The sequence below is a fragment of the Carex rostrata genome, chromosome 21 (genome assembly GCF_964058835.1).
Source record: "Carex rostrata chromosome 21, lpCarRost1.2, whole genome shotgun sequence".
Classification (NCBI taxonomy): Eukaryota; Viridiplantae; Streptophyta; class Magnoliopsida; order Poales; family Cyperaceae; genus Carex; species Carex rostrata.
In genome coordinates, this window is record NC_135938.1 from 2,126,591 (window position 1) to 2,144,677 (window position 18,087).

Genomic DNA, 18,087 nt, shown 5'->3' on the forward strand with positions numbered 1-18,087 from the left:
AACCAGATGGCACTATGGCGTTTGTCAAGAGGGCTTGCAAGTACGTGGTTAAATTCGGAGATGCCAGGGCGGTAACCTGTACATGCCAAGGACCCCAGCTAAGTCACATACCCTGCAGTCACGTGATGGCGGTATGCCGAGTGAGGAACTATTGTGAGGATCACTATGTTGCTGACATATACCGTACCGATTACCTTGCTTCCACTTGGGGTGGATCTTTCCATTCTTATCCTGATCAGCATGAGTGGCCTGCATATGTCGGTGATAGAATACTCCCTTCAGAAGGATGGATAAGAAAGGGGAGGAGGAGACACAAGCGTATTATAATGACCATGGATGAGATGAGTGGCAGGCGATCGTCGGGAAATCAGGCTCGCCGTTCTGTTTCTGACAGGCGCAGGGCAGGTATGTAGCATTGTACGAAATTCATTTATGATCTTATTATATTACTAACTGAATTGTGTTCTTATGTTCAGATGCTATAAACGAGCACAACGAAAGAGAAAATGCCAGAGTTGTTGCTGAAGCAACTGGTAGAACACAACCCCCCCTCCTCCGAGCCAATCATCTAGTTGCCAAGGCTCTACAAGTAATGCCGCACCTGCAGCTGGTACCAGTAGAACTAGTCGTTTGTTAGGTCTATTGAGACGTGGTGGCAGGGGCAGATAAACCTGCTATTTTGCTAGTGTGAACTTATTTCGATTTGTTATAATTATGTTGTAACTAATTAGTATATGTGTATATTATACATATATTATAAAAACCGGAAAAAGATCAACAAGCTATCAGAGCTTGGAAATTTTTGAATAAAGGCCAAGTCCTTCATTAGTGTTATATTTAGACTTGTGATATCTAACTGACAAATAAAGTCAAAGTTATAAAGAGTAACGACATCACTTCATAAATTTATTAAATGTCTTAATTTTTTGGCATACACTCTAAACAAGAAAACTTTTTTTTTTCACAACATTATTTAAATCAAAATACTCAGATGTCTCTCTATAAAAAAAAAAATAAAAAAAAGGAGACCGCCCGTGGGAGGGGCGGTTTGGTCCCCAAGGAAACCGCCCGTAGTTATGGCGGTTTGGTTATTTTTGAAAAAAAACAGAACTGATGGTTATTTTTAAAATTAAATTTTGTTTTTTGGGTATTAATAAAAATGGCCGCAGAAGAAATGCCCACAGAGCTTAATGGGCTAGTCAATGATAACTTTCATGTTTCAACAAACTTTGGTCCTTTGTGGTAATAAATGTCTGACTTTACATAAATAGGAGTAAGTACGTAGGGGGGCAGATGGACAGTAGGGATAATGCAATTTATGACTTTATTTTTTCTAAAAAAACACATGTTATCAAAATTAGTACATCTAACAGTTATAGGATTGTCATTAAAGATTTTCGCGCATTTTATTGTACAATTTTAAAAGTTTTAATTAATATTTATGCATGGATATGTATTTTTTTATGGAGAGACGCAAGTTCAATTTTCGATGATAATATCTAAAAATATTGAATGTACCAGAGCCTGCATGTGCTTACGAAATCTGTAGCGGGGGGGGGGGGGGGGGGGGGGGGGGGGGGGGGGTAAACAAATGAGTATATTTTCATTAAAGTTTAAATTATTGGTCATTACTAATGGCAAAAAGAAAGAACAAATTTTTAATTTAATCTCTATGTAAAAGACCAAACCTCTATTTTTCTAAAAATTAGTAACAAAAGAATGTTCCCAATAAAATTTTGACTAACTTTTTTTTTCCCATATAAGATTTTCATTAACTACCGGAATGTAAAATTAGCAGGGATCTAAATAACTAGCTATAGCTACACAATAGCTGCATTATAGTTTTTTTGGACCTTAAAAGCTATAGCGCTATAATCGCTATTTAAAAACTTAAAAATTAGAACGGTACTTCAAAAAAAAAAAATTAAAGAACAGATCAGGCACAACAATAATGTAAAAACAAAGTCCAAAACATATATTTAAAATCTAGTGCACGCACTGAAAATAAAGTGAAGGACTTGTATCTTTGACTTTTACTTAAAAAAAAGGTTGCCGAAATTTTTATTATTAACATTTAAAATAAATAAATTACATAACATATCATGAATTTTATGGAAATTTAAAATATAACATTTCTGCTAGATTATTCATAGAAATACATAGTCAAATCCACTGGATTATTCAGCGGAATTAATTATTTTTGTTTGAGAATAAGATCTATTTATATAGAAGAGTAAGGCTTAGGTGTTATATATGAATAGCATAAGGTCATCCGTGTTATGGCCTTAGAATTGTATAAACTTCAAATTTCGATTTAAGTAGCTCAATAAATTAATGAACTTGTAGAATACTAATTTTTATTATTTTTGGAAATTATTTACTATTTTTTGTGATTTATGATAGATGGCAAAAAATGGCATAAAATATTGATAATTTTCATTTATTTTTAGACCATTTTTTGCTATCTTTCATAAATCGTAAAAAATAGTAAATTTTTTTCAAAAATAATAAAAATTAGTATCTTACAAATTTATTGAGCTACTTAGATCAAACTTTAAAGTCTATAAAATAAGTTTTTGAGACCGTAACACAAATGACTTTATGCTATCCATAGCATCCAAGCCTTTACTCTATACTCTATAGAGAAATACCTCGCAAAAGAATACAAATCACTATATGTTTAAGGAAACATTAAAACTACCAGAGCAAATTTATGTACGTGTTCGATTAACAAGATTTGGGCAATAAGACTTGTACACGACCAATTGTTCAGCAATTAATTGACAAGAAAGTGATGCTCCATAATACACGTGTGTTGTTGACTAGGGGGCAACGAATCAAATCAAATCAAAATTATTCTAGTTTGAATAAGATTCGATTTGTTTTGAATCGAACTAATTTCGAATTGAATTAATTACAAACTACACATTTTTTTAATAGAAGTCAATCGAATTATTAACTACAAATTTTTTGGCAGCCCTAGTTATACTGGCAGTTTATGTATTAGTTTTCTTCTCGCGAAACAAAATTCACATGATTTTATTTTACCTTTCACGAATTCACACTAATGGATTATGAGTCAGTTTAAGATTTTCTTACCTTTTACGCTGCTGGATTGATTAAAATAAAGATATGGATCTAGTCAAATGGAACTTATTCCATTGTTAATTTGTTATGCTGCTGAAATTTTTTTCTATTATAAGTTACCATTATATTAACAATTTTGAGGTGTGATATAAGTTTGATTCTTGTATTATTAAAGATTAATAGTTGAATTCATTAGTTGTATTATTTGAGATTCGAACCTAAATGGTTCGCGAATCAATTTCGAACGAATTATATCCAATTTGAGTTTGATTTGAATAAGATTCAAACCAAACTGGTTTGATTTGAATAAGATTCAAACCAAACTGGTTTGATTTGAATAAGATTCAAACCAAACTGGTTTGATTTGTTTCAGAACGAACTAATTTCGAATTGAACTAAACTCAAATTAAATTCAAATCGAATCACGAACTATGGATTTTTTGGCCACCCTTATTGTTGACGATAACAAAAATGTTATTCAGATTGCCGAATTTTTCTATAGTTAGCATTCTTACAAAAATTAAAAATTAATCATGATCTGAATGAGTATCTCGTAATCCAATACACTTGAACCGTTCTAAAAATTAAGAAAACAACTTAAATTAGTCAACAAATTACATGTAGTTAGATTGGTTGGAACAAGAAAAAACATAATTTTTTGGTCATGCATTTTGCTGGATAATCCAACAAAAATATTATATTTAAAATTTCTATAAAAATCATGATATGTTATGTAATATTTTCATGTTATTAATAAAAAATTTGGAAAAAGGTGGGTCTCGAAACCTGAAATTTTTATTAATAGAAAAATAATTAATTAAATATCGATAATGGAGAATGAATCTAAGCTTTTTCGAGATATAGAAAAAATATGATAGTTTATAACTTCCGGAGGACGTTATAAAACTATTACGGCCTGAAACAGTGTCAGTTCATGCCAAAATAGTGCTAGTTCTTGCCAAAACAGGGTATGTTCCTGACAGAAACAGATGCTGAAACATGCTGTTCCTGGCCGTGATGGTCTATAACGTCCAAATGACATTATAAACTATCACATTTTCCCTATATCTCGTAAAAACTCAAATCTGTTCTCCATTATCAATATTTATTTAAATAATTTCCTATTAATAAAAATTTCGGTCTCCAAACGACTCTTTAGTCTCCCGTGTTCAGACTCTAATGATTGACGACTTTAATTATATTCAAAATGAATTTTTTACTACTGACACTCATATAGATCATGTCTAGTTTGAATTTTACAATTAAGTTTTATTTTTAATTTTTTTCAAAAGAGTGAGACTATTAATATATGTATATTATGGAACTCGTGCGATACATATATTTTTTATTTATAAAGTTTAAACAATTTATTCAAATTATTAAACATAATCTCCATATGAAAATGTACTTAAACATCAAATTTCAGATTTTTTTTACTGTTCTTCTAAATAGATAGAAAATCACTTTATTTTAAAATTCTGTCTATCTAATAAAATGTAAATTTTTATATGCAACTGAATTTTCATATGACAAATATATTGAAAAATTCAAATTAACTATTTTGTATTTTGGAAATAGAAATATGAGTCCATCACACGAACTGTTCTGTAATATGCATTTACACACTTACCAATTACCATTGCCTCACTTTTGCCAAAATTATTTGAATAATAAAATGTCAAGTGATCCTCTTCTCGGTTAAATTGGTTATATTTTAAACATGTATAATTAGTTTTGCAATTTAAAAAATCATTAATTGGTTAGTTTCAACTTGTAGTCCGTAAAAGGATTTTTTTTTTTAAATAGAATTGTTTTTAAATTTTTTAACAGAACAAGCACTAGACGTGGAAAAGCTATAAAAAAAGACTCGACCGATTCTAGAAATCGGTGGAGGCAAAAAAATTATTCTCTCCTAGAATTGGTGCAGCCAAAAACTTCACATTTATCTAAAATCAGCATTATCGGTGGTCCAAAAATAGCTTTACTGATCCTAGGAATCGGTGGAAAAAATAGTTTTTTTATTTCACTTTTTTATAACTTTATCACAAATAATGCTTGTTTCATTAAAAAAATAAAATAAAAACAATTCTATTTAAAAGAAAAATCCCTTAAAAGCCTCTGTTAATAGGGTCACCGTTCGTCTTTGGGCTACTTTCTAGAAGGCGGTCGATTGAATCTCAAATTCTACTTGTTCTGTGCAGCCTTTTCTGGTCAAAATGCATCAGCCATTATTAGGCATATTTACTGTTAGAAAGTTGTTACCACTTACCAGCTGAACTTATTCAGAAGCGTAGACTAGCTTTCAACTCATCTGCTTTATTTGAAGAGGTCCTTGCAAGAATTACAAATTTTGAACATAGTAGTTTTGACATAAACTTGTTAAAAAACTTAGGGTGTGCTCCAGAACAACTGTGCGGAGAGGGAAAGAAGAAAAGGGGATGAAAGATGATCAAGTGGAGTTCACCTCGGCTACACTCCAATTTGGAGGTCACAGGTTTTGTTGAATTTCTATATAGCATTCACCTCTGCTCCCCTCCTCTCCCTTTGTCTTTACCTCCGAATTTTTGGATTGTGGAGCAAGTGAACTCTCTGGACAAGTTCAGTCACAGTCAAGATCACCTTCCCTTCCCTTCCTTTACTTTAATGATTGAGTTGTGGAGCACACCCTTAGAATCTTTATTTAGAATGAAAACAAAGCGAATAATATTAGATCTATATTCGAGAAATTAGATATGGATATCCGTATCCGAATATCTGTGCGGACACTGACAGATATAGTTTTAGGTTTTAATAATATGCATCTGAATATTAGATATATACCATATTTTATTCATCATGATAATTTAATAAATATATGATCCGATCCGTAACGGTATTCGTATAAATTTAATATCTTATCTGTATCTATATCCGAAAAACAAAAACATATACGGATATAGTTTTACTACTATCTGCTCCGTATCTGATCCGTTTTTACCCCTATTTACTCCATCTAAGGTGCTTGTTTTGTTCTACCATAATTTGTCAAATTCATATCACCTCAAGTAACTCAGATATTGAGTATGGATCCAAACCGTCCGATCAGAATACATATAAATAATGAAAGACCCGTGAATTATAACTTAAGTTGGATTGGTCTTAATTCTGACTGAACGGTTCAGATCTAAACTCAAAATTTGAGTTACTTTACGAGATCCGGACCCACCGCTGTCTAGCTCTCGCTAGGACATCTGCCATGTAAAAAATAATTTGACAATCCACAAAATAGACCGAAAAAAAAGAGACGAATATATAATTAAGAGGGGATCATCGTTTCAAAAATAAATAATTGGAAGTAGAAGTAAAAGTATTCTGTTTAGCATCGAAAATTTGAAGAAGTCGCGAAAAATTTCGCTCTTTTCGCCCACAGAGAAAAAGAGAGATTGAACAACCTAGCCGCTCTCTTCTTCTCTCTCTCTATTCTGTTTTTTTTTTTTTTAATATTTTTTTAAGATCTCAATTCAATACACTAGTATCTCTTCTTTTCCGTCTCTATCTTCTTCTATCTTTCTAGATCATTCTGAGAACTATCAAATTAAAGAGAAACCCACTCGTCATCTTATGGGTTTAATTTTAAAAACACCCTTTTATCTAATTTTTCAACTTCTACTGGGTAGGCCTACTTTCGACCCAATTAAAATTGGGCTGAAGTTTAATTCCATTTAATTAAAAATTGGGCTGGATTGTGACACGTTCAATCATAAAAAGGATATGTACATGCTGCTCCAAATACAGTGCACTTGCTGCCTATCAAGTCCTTTTTGAAGAACTCACATAGGCTCTTGCTCCTAACATGCACAATTTTATTTGAAAATTTCAATATATGAGGTACAAAAATCAACAAAATGAACAAATCTTGAAGTTATAGCAAAAGAAACAGAATATGTGCATTCCTAATTCAGAGTGAAAACCTACACAAGCCAGTTCCAAAGAGCTCAAAGTTGCAATTCTGGTATGTTTAATTACAAAAGAACTTAATTTTACATCTTCTCCCCTAAATAATCATCAATTGCATTTGCATCCATGACCTTACCTTCCATCTGCACTCCTCTCTTCTCTACCACCCCCTCCCCCACCTCTCTCTTGTACTTGTACCATCTCGCAATCCAGACAAATACACCAAAATTCACTACCGAAAGAACTATGAGGAAAGCATAGTAATAGTCTAAACGCGAGTCATTTAGGTTGTTCCCAATCCAGCTCTTACGACCACCACTTGTCGTTATTGTGTTGACTGCGGTTACAAGAAGGCTATTCATAAAATTACCGACACCGACCCCACTAGTGAAGAATGTTGTTCCGAGGCTCTGCATCCCCTCAGGGGATTGCTCGTAGAAGAACTCGAGCAAACCTATTGCCATGAATACATCTCCAATGCCAAGAAGAACATATTGCGGTAGTAGCCAAAAGATGCTCATTGGGACTGTTTCTTTGGTATCTTTGATTCCGTACCTGTTGACAATGTTTTTTCTATAAAAATTGTTCTGTTAAATCAACCAGTAATTCATTGGTCAAATAACTAAAAATACCTTTTGATGACGCCCATTCTTTTGCGTTCCACAAAATATGCAACAGTCATGACGGCGATCATAAAGCAAAAACCAGTGCCAAGTCTCTGTAGAAGTGTGATACCTCTTGGTTTACCAGTACGGCGTTTCATAAACGGTACAAAGATTTTATCATATATAGGGATTGATATCAGTGTTGAGATGATGATGAAGCTGCCGAGCGATGCAGCTGGGACTTGGAAATTATGCCTGAGGGATCGGTCTAGTGTGGTGCCTTGCTTGACAAAGAAGGTATTAACTTGTGCAAAAATGGTTGTTGGCACAAGGGTTGTGAACCATATTAGAAACATAGCACAGAGTAATTTGGTCGCTTCTACTTGAGTTACAGTACAAGGATTTGTGCTCTCTTTTAGCGATGCCTTATCAAGAAACCTAGAAATTAATCAATTCCAAAAGAACTTGTTAGTGCATGTACTGATGGCATAATCCGCCGAGAAATTTTTTGCTTATTATCACTATACAACCATTTTCAGAATACAGAAGTGTAAAAATTATTTTTTAACAACGAAATATTTTCTTTTACTTCCACACATTTCTTCATTGATTATTTCAAAATTGTTTTCTATGTCAAATATTATTTAATTAATTAATCCAAAAAGGAAAATTCACAATCATTACTATTACAATTCTTGTTCATTATCATTATTGTTATTATTATGAGTATTCTGCATTCTCTGTCAAGCAAACTAACTTGTATATTATGCCAATAAAGTATTCAGTATAGTGTACACTGTGTAGTATGAAAATACTGGTATCTAGTGCGTGCAATTGCCAACTTACTTGAAAGAAGAGGAGTGACACAGTTGCCGCTTGGAGGTATTTAGATACTGTTGCGGCTCAAGCTCGTGAAGCACACTTGAATCCAAGACTTTGAGCCGCCGGTACACAAAAGCCATCTTTACTACTCTAAAAATCTCTTTTATTGGACTCTCTGCTTTCTTCAATTTATGCCGATAAAAAGGCGTACCGACATAAAACAACACTAACGACAACGCCAACCCTACTGTCGGGATTCCATACCCTAATCCCCATCCAACGTTCTCTTGCACATATACTAGACATAGTGTCGCCATCAGCCCACCAACAAAGGAGCTAAACATCCACCAATTGAAAAATGATGTTTTCAGCTTGTGCTCGGATGGATCAAAGTCATCAAACTGGTCTGCACCGAAAGTGGAAATGTTGGGTTTCGTGCCACCGGCACCAATGGCCATGATGTAGAGTGATGCATAGAAGAAGGTAATCTCTGCAGACGACACCGGACAGGGGTGTCCGCTGTCAGCATTACATTTTGGATGGAACGGCTTGAATTTGACAGCAGCAGTTAAAAGAACCATTCCCTGTAATAAAGGATTAACAATTTTTTTTTTTTAAATATGGTTCTAGATATAGGAGTACAGACTCAGTTGGCGGAGAAGCAGAGCGCCAACTGGGTCAGCGCACTGAATGGTGCGCATACTCAATTGGCGCACCGATTCCAATCTATGCGCCGACTGGATCTGCGAACGTGGTAGGTTTTGGAAATATGACTGATTGGGTGGTAATCATTTAATTTTGATTTATTGTGGTGGTAGATAAAAAAAGTTTGGTCCAAAATCCTACGTTTTTAAGAAATTATATAAAAAAAACAATATAAGCCCTTTTTTTTTTTTTGAAAAATTAGCAGAGGCATATAAGCCCTTTCTTAATTATACAAAAAATTACACTACAATAAATTAAACAGGAGGATTTTGAGCGATGTGATGGTGTCTAATAGGTTGTGGGCCTTGTAGCTCTTGTTATCTAGTAGGAGAATGGAACTGGAGAATTTTTTGGGCTATATTTGAAATATATAGGATAAACAGGAAAATTTGCTTTTTAGTATGCTCTTAGTTTACTTTAGAAAAAAAGATGAAAAGGAATGTTGCATTTGCAGTTGGTTAAAAAGTAAAAGAAAGCGAATGTTCATGCACTAATGAATATCATCCATTCCAACCAAGTCAGAGATCTAGAGATTTTTCGCTTTTCCTTTATAAAAGCCATGTTGCATTTGGAATCAGTTCATGATCATAGGTTGGCTCTAAATATATATATGGCTAAATTGAACCTGGTTCTCTTCTATCTATTGGCTATATTAAATTATATGCATTGAACCTATCAATGTTCCTCTTACACTAACAATTGTGGCAGTTTCTTATTGTTCCATATTTTCTGTCAACATCTTAATTTATTGGTGTTTATCTTAGATTCTTAGAAAAATATATAACTTCATTGCAACTTTAATTTGCATAAGTTCACAATATGTTGTTGATAATCCAAGAAAAATTGATTATCACATGTTGAAATTTTAGTTATTTCTTTTGCATGATTCATTCTGAGAGATCATATTTGTAAATTTTTTTTATCAGATGAAATATTTTTTTTTTCTTTTATTATTTGGATTAATAAAAAAAAACACTATATGTCCGTAAATTTCAGTGGCAATGGATGCAATATTGTTAGATTCATAATAGAAATTGATGTAAATATACTTCCATCTTATCCCTATTATATAAAGAGGAGGGTTCAAATGCCTCCATTTTTGTGCCTCCATCATGCCTCCATTTTTTAAAACTTTAATAACTTAAAATTTAAATCTTAAAATTCAAAATAAAACCGTTGGATATGAACTATATAATTTTATCTATGCACTTGTAAAAAATTATGGCATTTCAACTTTGTTTTGGTTGTCATTTTGAGCTTGTAAAAATGTATACTAATGTGGATAATTTCTAGACGTTGATTTTTCAACTTATTGATTCACATAAAAGCAAAATAAAAATGTGATAATTTTTTATGGGCATATAGAGAAAATAACATAGATCACATCTAACAGTTTTATTTTGACGTTTAAGCTTTAAACTTTGAGTTATTTAAGTTTTTAAAAATGAAGGCATTTGAACCCTCCTCTTATATAAATTGACTGGCTCACTAAAAGGAGTACAAACATTAATGGAGAGAGGTATCACTTGACAATCATTTATTTTATATAATTTATTTTAAATAATATTTCATTTGAAATTCAATGCTATAATCATTAATTATCTTGTTGATGCATTAATAATGTATCATGCCTACAAAAAATAATGACATTTAACGTATATTTTATGGTTCATCAAACAACTTTAATTTTCAATGGTCTGAATTTGATGATTCTTTATACATCAAACGATACTAACATTTTGAAAAATTTGTTAAACTAATTATATTATCATAATAATCATTGTCAAAATGATTCCAACTCAACATTTCCAACTAGTCCTTTCTCCTCAGTCCTCATGTAATTAATTTATTGTATCTCTTTTTAATTCAAAATGCATTGATTGCAATTGCCATTACAATGTCCGAATCTTTTCTCGTATTAGAAAAAAAAAAAGTAGAATCTGATTTGTGAAATCGATTGTGCAAAGGAATCTACCATATATACACCCACACTACCTCATTCATTTGCTGTATTATTGACATGTCTTTTTTCTTTCCTTTTGGAAATCATTATAATTTGTTGTTTGTTAATCGAAAATTTATTTTCCGTACGTATATTAATAAATTGAGAAACACTTCTTCATCTTTTCTTTTTTGTTACAAAATAGGGAAAAAGGAAAAAAAAAATTACATTCTATATGAAAGTATATATTAAGTTATTAACCATGTAAGGGAGCAGAGACGCCCGACTGGTATCGGACCCAACCCAAATCAGTCTGATGCCCGCTTAGAACCTTCCGATAAGTTCATGATCCGTGTGTACGTGCTGCTTTAATATTCGTGTGTGCCACTTCAATATTAGTGCAGATCAAGCACACGCACATCGTGAAGGAATCAGACACTTTCGAATGGGCATCAGAGTGATTTGGGTCTGACGCCCATCCGACGTGCCCCACTTCCCATATTACATGCAACATTTTTTATATTTAAGCCTGATTAGTTTAGGTTTTAATTGCAATTCAAATATAGTTAATTACATAATACTCCATGTTGAACACTATATAATATTGTTGAAACTTCTAAAAAGCCATATTTTACCTTTTCCAAAAAAAAAAAAAACACAAATATTAAAATATATAGATATGTTTAAAGTAGAATATAATTGAGTGCCATCATATGATCTTACCAGGAGATAAATCAGAGATGAAATGGTGAAAGTCCAGAACCTGCCAAGGTATGTATCAGCAATATATGCACCGATAATTGGAGTCATCCAGACTGAACCTGACCAATTATTCACATTTCTTACGGAGGAGACTGTTTCTTCATGCAATTGTGTCGTCAAATACACCACCAAATTTGCAGCAACACCATAGAACGCCATTCTTTCAAATGCCTCATACCCTGTCTCAAACACAAATTATAACAAATTAAACAAATTAAACAAACAATCGAGCAGTTAAGAATAAAACTTAAATCCAAAACAAGATGTTTATGTAATATGTATATAGGAAATCCAAATGTACATGCATGAGTGTTCAAATTGTAAATCATAAATAAAAAAAATAAAAAAATTGAGACACCAAAGCTTGTTATGTACCAACTAAGAATCCACAAGCTTTCCATCTCCCAGTTCGGGAAGCAACCACCGGGCGCCCCCGTAGATCGACCGAGCCATCTTGGGTATAACCTTTGTTTTCCATGATAAATTGATTTGAGATGGCTTAAAAGAATATTGCTTGATAAGAAGACACGTGGAAAGGCTCCTTAGTTTGTTTTGTTGATGGACGGTTGGGGAAGAGACGAACTATATAGTTGATGTATATAGACGAGAAGAAGATGAGAGACTTAAAAGAAATTTATGAGAACAACTACCACACTCAAATCCACTGAATCCTGCCATTAAATAGGCGACCTGTGACTGTACATGAGTACACTGTTTTTTGAAGTAACTTTTGTAAGAAACAATTACTATATATCCCCTTGTCATGTACTTGACACAGTTATGGCAGTGAATTAAATGGGAGAGTTGGGGGTGGTTCGATGTTCAGTGGGAACCATTCGATCGGCATCAAGATTAGTGTGCATTTGATATGCACAAATCTTGATGTTGGATCTATACTTTACTTACTAAATAGTGTTCAAGTTAATGGTAGCGGTATCATTGACTACAATTGATTTTTAAACAAAGAAAGAAAACAAAGATGTTCAGTTTGTAGTTCTTATTATGTCTATACAGCATGGATCAACAATTCTAATAATCATATGATTTAATAAATAGCTCTTATTTGTTAATTATATAAACGGTTCAGAGGTGCCCAATTTGCATTACAATTAAATAGTGTTCATCAGTTTTATTCCTTTTAGATTAGACGGACAGACTCAATTAGCATATTCCTACATTATTGGGCCTTTAGAAAAAGGCTTATGTGCTTAACAGTGTATATTTTATTTTATTTTTTGGTTTAAGATAAGCTTAACAGTATATTATCATTCTAAAGATACAAAAGGTAGCTTTCTCGTTTACATATTCTATACTAGGCTCAGGCTGAGCCAAGTCTATGGGCTTAATTGGGCCGGACTGCAATTTGTCTAATTTCGAACGCAATATAGCTCCAAATAAATTGCATGCATTGTCTAACAAATTGCGACATTGTATGCTTTATTGGGAAATCTGATCTTTACAGCTTTTCCTCTAAATAATTATCAATTTGATGTGCATCCATAGATTTTTCCTCCATCTGCACTGCTCTGTTCTCTGATGCACCGTCGACAACTTCATTCTTGTATGCGTACCGTTTCGCGATCCATACAAACACAACCCAATTCACGGACGAAAGAACTATGAGGAAAGCATAGTAATAATCCAAATGCGAATCATTTAGGTTGTCACCAATCCAACTCTTGCCGCCACCACTTCTTGTTATCTTGTCAACTGAAGTGACAAGAAGGCTATTCATAAAATTCCCAATGCCGATGCCGCTAGTGAAGAAAGTAGTGCCAAGGCTCTGCATGCCCTCTGGAGATTGGTCATAGAAGAACTCTAGTAGGCCAATTGCGGTGAATACATCGCCGACGCCTAGAAGCACATACTGCGGTAGTAGCCAGAAGATGCTCATTGGGACTGTTTGTTTGGCACCATGTATTCCGTACCTGTTGGACTAACATTTTTAGTTCAATTGTAATCTTTCAGCTTTCTATCAGATCAGTAATTTGTTGGTTAGATTACCCAAGTTACCTTGCAATGGCATCCATCCTTTTGCGCTCCACAAAGTAGGCCACTACCATGACAAGAATTATCGAGCAGAACCCGATGCCAAGTCTCTGAAGAAGTGTGATACCTCTTGGATTGCCTGTACGGCGTCTCATGAATGGAACAAAGTATTTATCATAAATAGGTACAGCTAGAAGCATCGAGATGGTGATGAAGCTTCCGAGTGATGCGGCGGGTATTTGGAAACTGTGCCCGAGGGTCCGGCTTAGAGTAGTACCTTGCTTGACAAAAAGGGTATTGACTTGTGCAAAAATTGTGGTGGGGACAAGGGTTGTCAACCAAACTAGAAACATCCCAAAAAATAACTTGGTCGTCTCGACTTCGGTTACTGTGCATGGGTTTGTGCTCTCTTTTAGTGCTGCCTTATCAAGAAATCTACAATTTAATTGCAAATTGAAATATTATTATAGTTAATATATGTATACCCTTACCCTCTGAAATTAGTTGGAATAAACTTTCTGTTATTTCATGATGTGTATATTCCCTTGGGCTGTGAATATTCTTCACTATGTCAATCTTTCTATTTAGTACTAGTTCATTAGCTCATAATTTCATATAATTTTCTTTAATTTTTGTGAAGGTCATAAATTCCTTAGTTCTCATTTGTACCTTCTTATTTGCCATATCTGGAAGCTCTATCATGCAAATTTAGTAGTACTTTATTCTCTTAAGATTTTCCTTTTGTCCAAAAAAGCTAACACTAGCTATCAAGCATCATATAGTGGAATCTTACTTGAAAGAGGAAGAGTGGTGCAACTGTCGCTTGGCGGTCCTCAAATACTGTTGCTGCTCAACCTCGTACAGTAGCTTCGAGTCATCAGAGACCTCGTATTGACGGTTCTCAAGAGCCGTCTTAATAACATTGCATATCTCTTTCATTGGACTCTCTGCCTTCTTAACCTTATGCCGATAAAAAGGAGTTCCGATATAAAACAAAAGCAGTGACAAGATTAACCCTGCTGTCGGAATTCCATACCCTAATCCCCACCCGACATTTTCTTGCACATATACAAGACCAAGTGTAGCCATCAAACCACCGGTAAAGGAGCTAAACATCCACCAATTGAAAAAAGATGTTTTCAGCTTACGCTCGTATGGATCAAAGTCGTCAAATTGGTCTGCACCGAAGGTGGAAATGTTTGGTTTAGTACCACCGGCACCGATGGCCATGATATACAGTGATAAGTAGAAGAAAGCAATCTCTTTTGATGATGTTGGACAGAGTGATCCATTGCTAGCAGTGCATTTTGGATGGAATGGCTTGAAGGAAACTGCTGCAGTCAGCAGAACCATGCCCTGTTAAATGTAATGAAAAACTCAGATATTAATTTCATAAACATAAGAAAAAATAGGTATTAGCCAAGGTTAGATACGTAAATTCGTTATTAGTCCATGAAAATCATGTCTACAAAAGTTAGCTATAGTATTGTCCTCTGACAAGGTCAATCGCTCTATTAAGCTCTGTTTTTTTCAGTCTTCTGACATGGCCCAAAGGAATTAATGAAACACGAGAACCTTTACCAGCACGGTGAAGCCTTGCTGGTGTTTGGGTGATGACATCAGCAACCAGCCAGTGTGGGGCAGGGTTTGTTTCCACAGTTAGTTTTTTTTTTTAGTAGGCTTTTTCGGATAATTATTGCATACTGTGACTGTTTTTTCTCTCTTTAACTTTCCTTAATTTGCTTTATTTTCTTGTTCTCGTTTATGTTTACTACATAATTACATCTTTCAAATAAAATTTTAGGAGGCTCCTTGATTGCGAACCAGAAAAAGGCGAAAGAAAAAAAGACTGGAATATAAGAATGAGAGTCAATTATTGGAACATAAAACAAAGTTGATGTTGATTTTGCAAAAGAAAAAATAAAGGAAAAGAGGCATTAGATATCTAATTTGATGTTGATGCAAACTGTATTGTCCATTACACCATTACACCATGTCAACCTTTTCTCTTTTGTTTGCCACTGGCATATATATGCTCATGAAAGGCTAGTATGATGTGAATTCATGCCCCAATTTCAACCTGATTATCTTTTAGTATTAACTGTCAAATGAATCAGACAATCTATCTTGTTCTAAGGTTGAATGGTGACGAAGGTTTCATGATCGTCGACCTCTTATATGTCAACATCTTTATCTGATAAGGTTAACTACGTATACTCCGTTCGAGGTTTCGCACTTGTAATTAATTTTGTTGTTTCACAAGTGAGAAATTTTTTTACCTCTGGATCATCATCTTTGGATATATAGAGAGGCGTCATGATCGATAGTGCCGTGTAAAAAATGAATTCTAAAATCTGGATTACAAATTTAAAATAGAACTAGATATATCTTACAAGCATTGCAATTAGTGCTAGTAATTAAAAAATGTTGAGGGTTAATTTCAATTGTGTTCTGTTCCACCTGTGATACTGTCCCCATAAACCAGCTTGCTTACTATAGAGATGTACTACATGTTGACTAGAGAGGCTAGCAATCATTGATTTCTTCTAACTAGTCCTTTGCACTAATATCTTGAAGGTGAGACAATAAAATTTTGGTTGCGTTTTCAACATCGCAATCTTTTTGTTGGATAGCTAGTAAAACATAAGTGGAATTTCATTTGTGGAGGTGACTGTACTCTTTAGGAATCCACTTGGAGACCTCATTATTGGATTTGCTTTGATTTTTCTTTCTAAAGACAATTTGTTTTGGCATATATGGAAAATCAATTCACTACCGCAACGATTTAAACCACTTGTTTGAATTTTGAAATATGCCAATATTTTTTTTTTTTGGTTGTTTTTAAAAAAATGTTTTGAATGAAATTTGATAAAATGTTCATACCATGACATAGATGAGAGAAGAAATGGTGAAAGTCCAGAACCGACCAAGGTACGTATCAGCGATAAAAGCTCCAATAATGGGAGTCATCCAGACCGAACCGGACCAGTTGTTCACATTTCGAACAGATGAGACGGTATCCTCGTGCAGTTCTGTTGTCAAATACACCACCAAGTTCGCAGCCACGCCATAAAATGCCATTCTTTCAAAGGCCTCGTATCCTGACTCAAACAAAGTATACAAGTTTTAAATAAATAAACATGAACAAAAAAGGGTCATCTAAGTGTATATTGCAAAGGAACAAGAAGAACATCAAATTTGTAATGTTATGCGCATGCTTTGTATATGTAATGCAGAACAAACGAATGTTATCTTATATAAATTAATTAAAGGGGAATTTTAGTACTCAGATTGTTCAAATAAAAATTTACACAAAATTTTTTTGGATGCCTACAAAAAGAATATACTCTCCAGTACCAGAGAAGTTGGTGACACCAATTAAGACTGTAGTTGGACTAATTTTTTTTTTTTTTTTTTTTTTTTTGAGCAAAAATGAGGATCCAGCCCTTATTGGATTAAAATTTAAGTACTTGGACTAAAATTGGGTACATGGATGTAATAAAGGATAAATAAAAAACTAAAAATACAACAGGTTGATAGTTACCAACTAAGAATCCACAAGCTTTCCATCTCCCTGTTTCGGCAGCAACCACACGGCGACCCCGTAGATCGACCGAGCCATCTTTGGTATATCCTCTGTTTTCCATGAGAGAACAAATTGTGATGGCTCAAACTATATGCTCACTAGCTAATAAGTAGACCAAAAAGGAAAAATGGTTTGTTGGGAAATGGGGAAGAGAGGAAACCCAAATGATATGTGTAGATGAGGAGAAGATAGGACTTAGGAGAATATTTCCAACCAACTATTACTGCTATATATATTTGCTGGATCCTTTCGCATTTATATAGGTGAAAGGTGGAGCCAATTCTTTTAAAATGACAACCTATCTATTTTTGCACTGAAAAAGAAAAAAGAAAAAAAAAAAAACCAATTTATGCTTGTATTGAAAAAAATTTAGAAGAATATGTCTCTTGTTTGGATACATGACTATGTATCATGGACACACATGAATTAAGACATGCGTGTCCGAAACGTGTCCAACATGGACACACGCAGTGACGGACAATAAGTTTGGGAACATGATCAAACATACGACACGTTTTCGACACTGTGTACAAAAGTGAGAGATTCGCACTTCGCTTGGCATGCCATTTGTTGAGCGATCGCATCGGATGTCAATCGGACTGTACACAACATTTATTATGTCTAGACCAAGATTTTAGTAGTTATCATAAGTT

General features: G+C 33.9%; 2 protein-coding genes across 2 annotated transcripts; both read right to left on the bottom strand.

The window, feature by feature from the left end:
- Positions 1 to 6,961: 6,961 nt before the first annotated feature.
- On the bottom strand, positions 6,962 to 12,512 carry LOC144573044 (protein NRT1/ PTR FAMILY 5.1-like). The gene is made up of 5 exons (XM_078322725.1): positions 12,235 to 12,512; positions 11,821 to 12,038; positions 8,475 to 9,034; positions 7,656 to 8,066; positions 6,962 to 7,578 (listed from the first exon to the last, which is right to left on the bottom strand). Exons 1-5 carry the CDS (start codon positions 12,335 to 12,337, stop codon positions 7,107 to 7,109), a joined length of 1,764 nt encoding a protein of 587 aa, XP_078178851.1. The 5' UTR covers positions 12,338 to 12,512; the 3' UTR covers positions 6,962 to 7,106.
- A 689-nt stretch (positions 12,513 to 13,201) lies between these two features.
- LOC144573043 (protein NRT1/ PTR FAMILY 5.1-like) lies at positions 13,202 to 17,670 on the bottom strand. The gene is made up of 5 exons (XM_078322724.1): positions 17,393 to 17,670; positions 16,732 to 16,949; positions 14,642 to 15,204; positions 13,873 to 14,283; positions 13,202 to 13,787 (listed from the first exon to the last, which is right to left on the bottom strand). The coding sequence occupies exons 1-5, from the start codon at positions 17,493 to 17,495 to the stop codon at positions 13,316 to 13,318; spliced, it is 1,767 nt and encodes a 588-aa protein (XP_078178850.1). The 5' UTR covers positions 17,496 to 17,670; the 3' UTR covers positions 13,202 to 13,315.
- Positions 17,671 to 18,087: the final 417 nt, after the last annotated feature.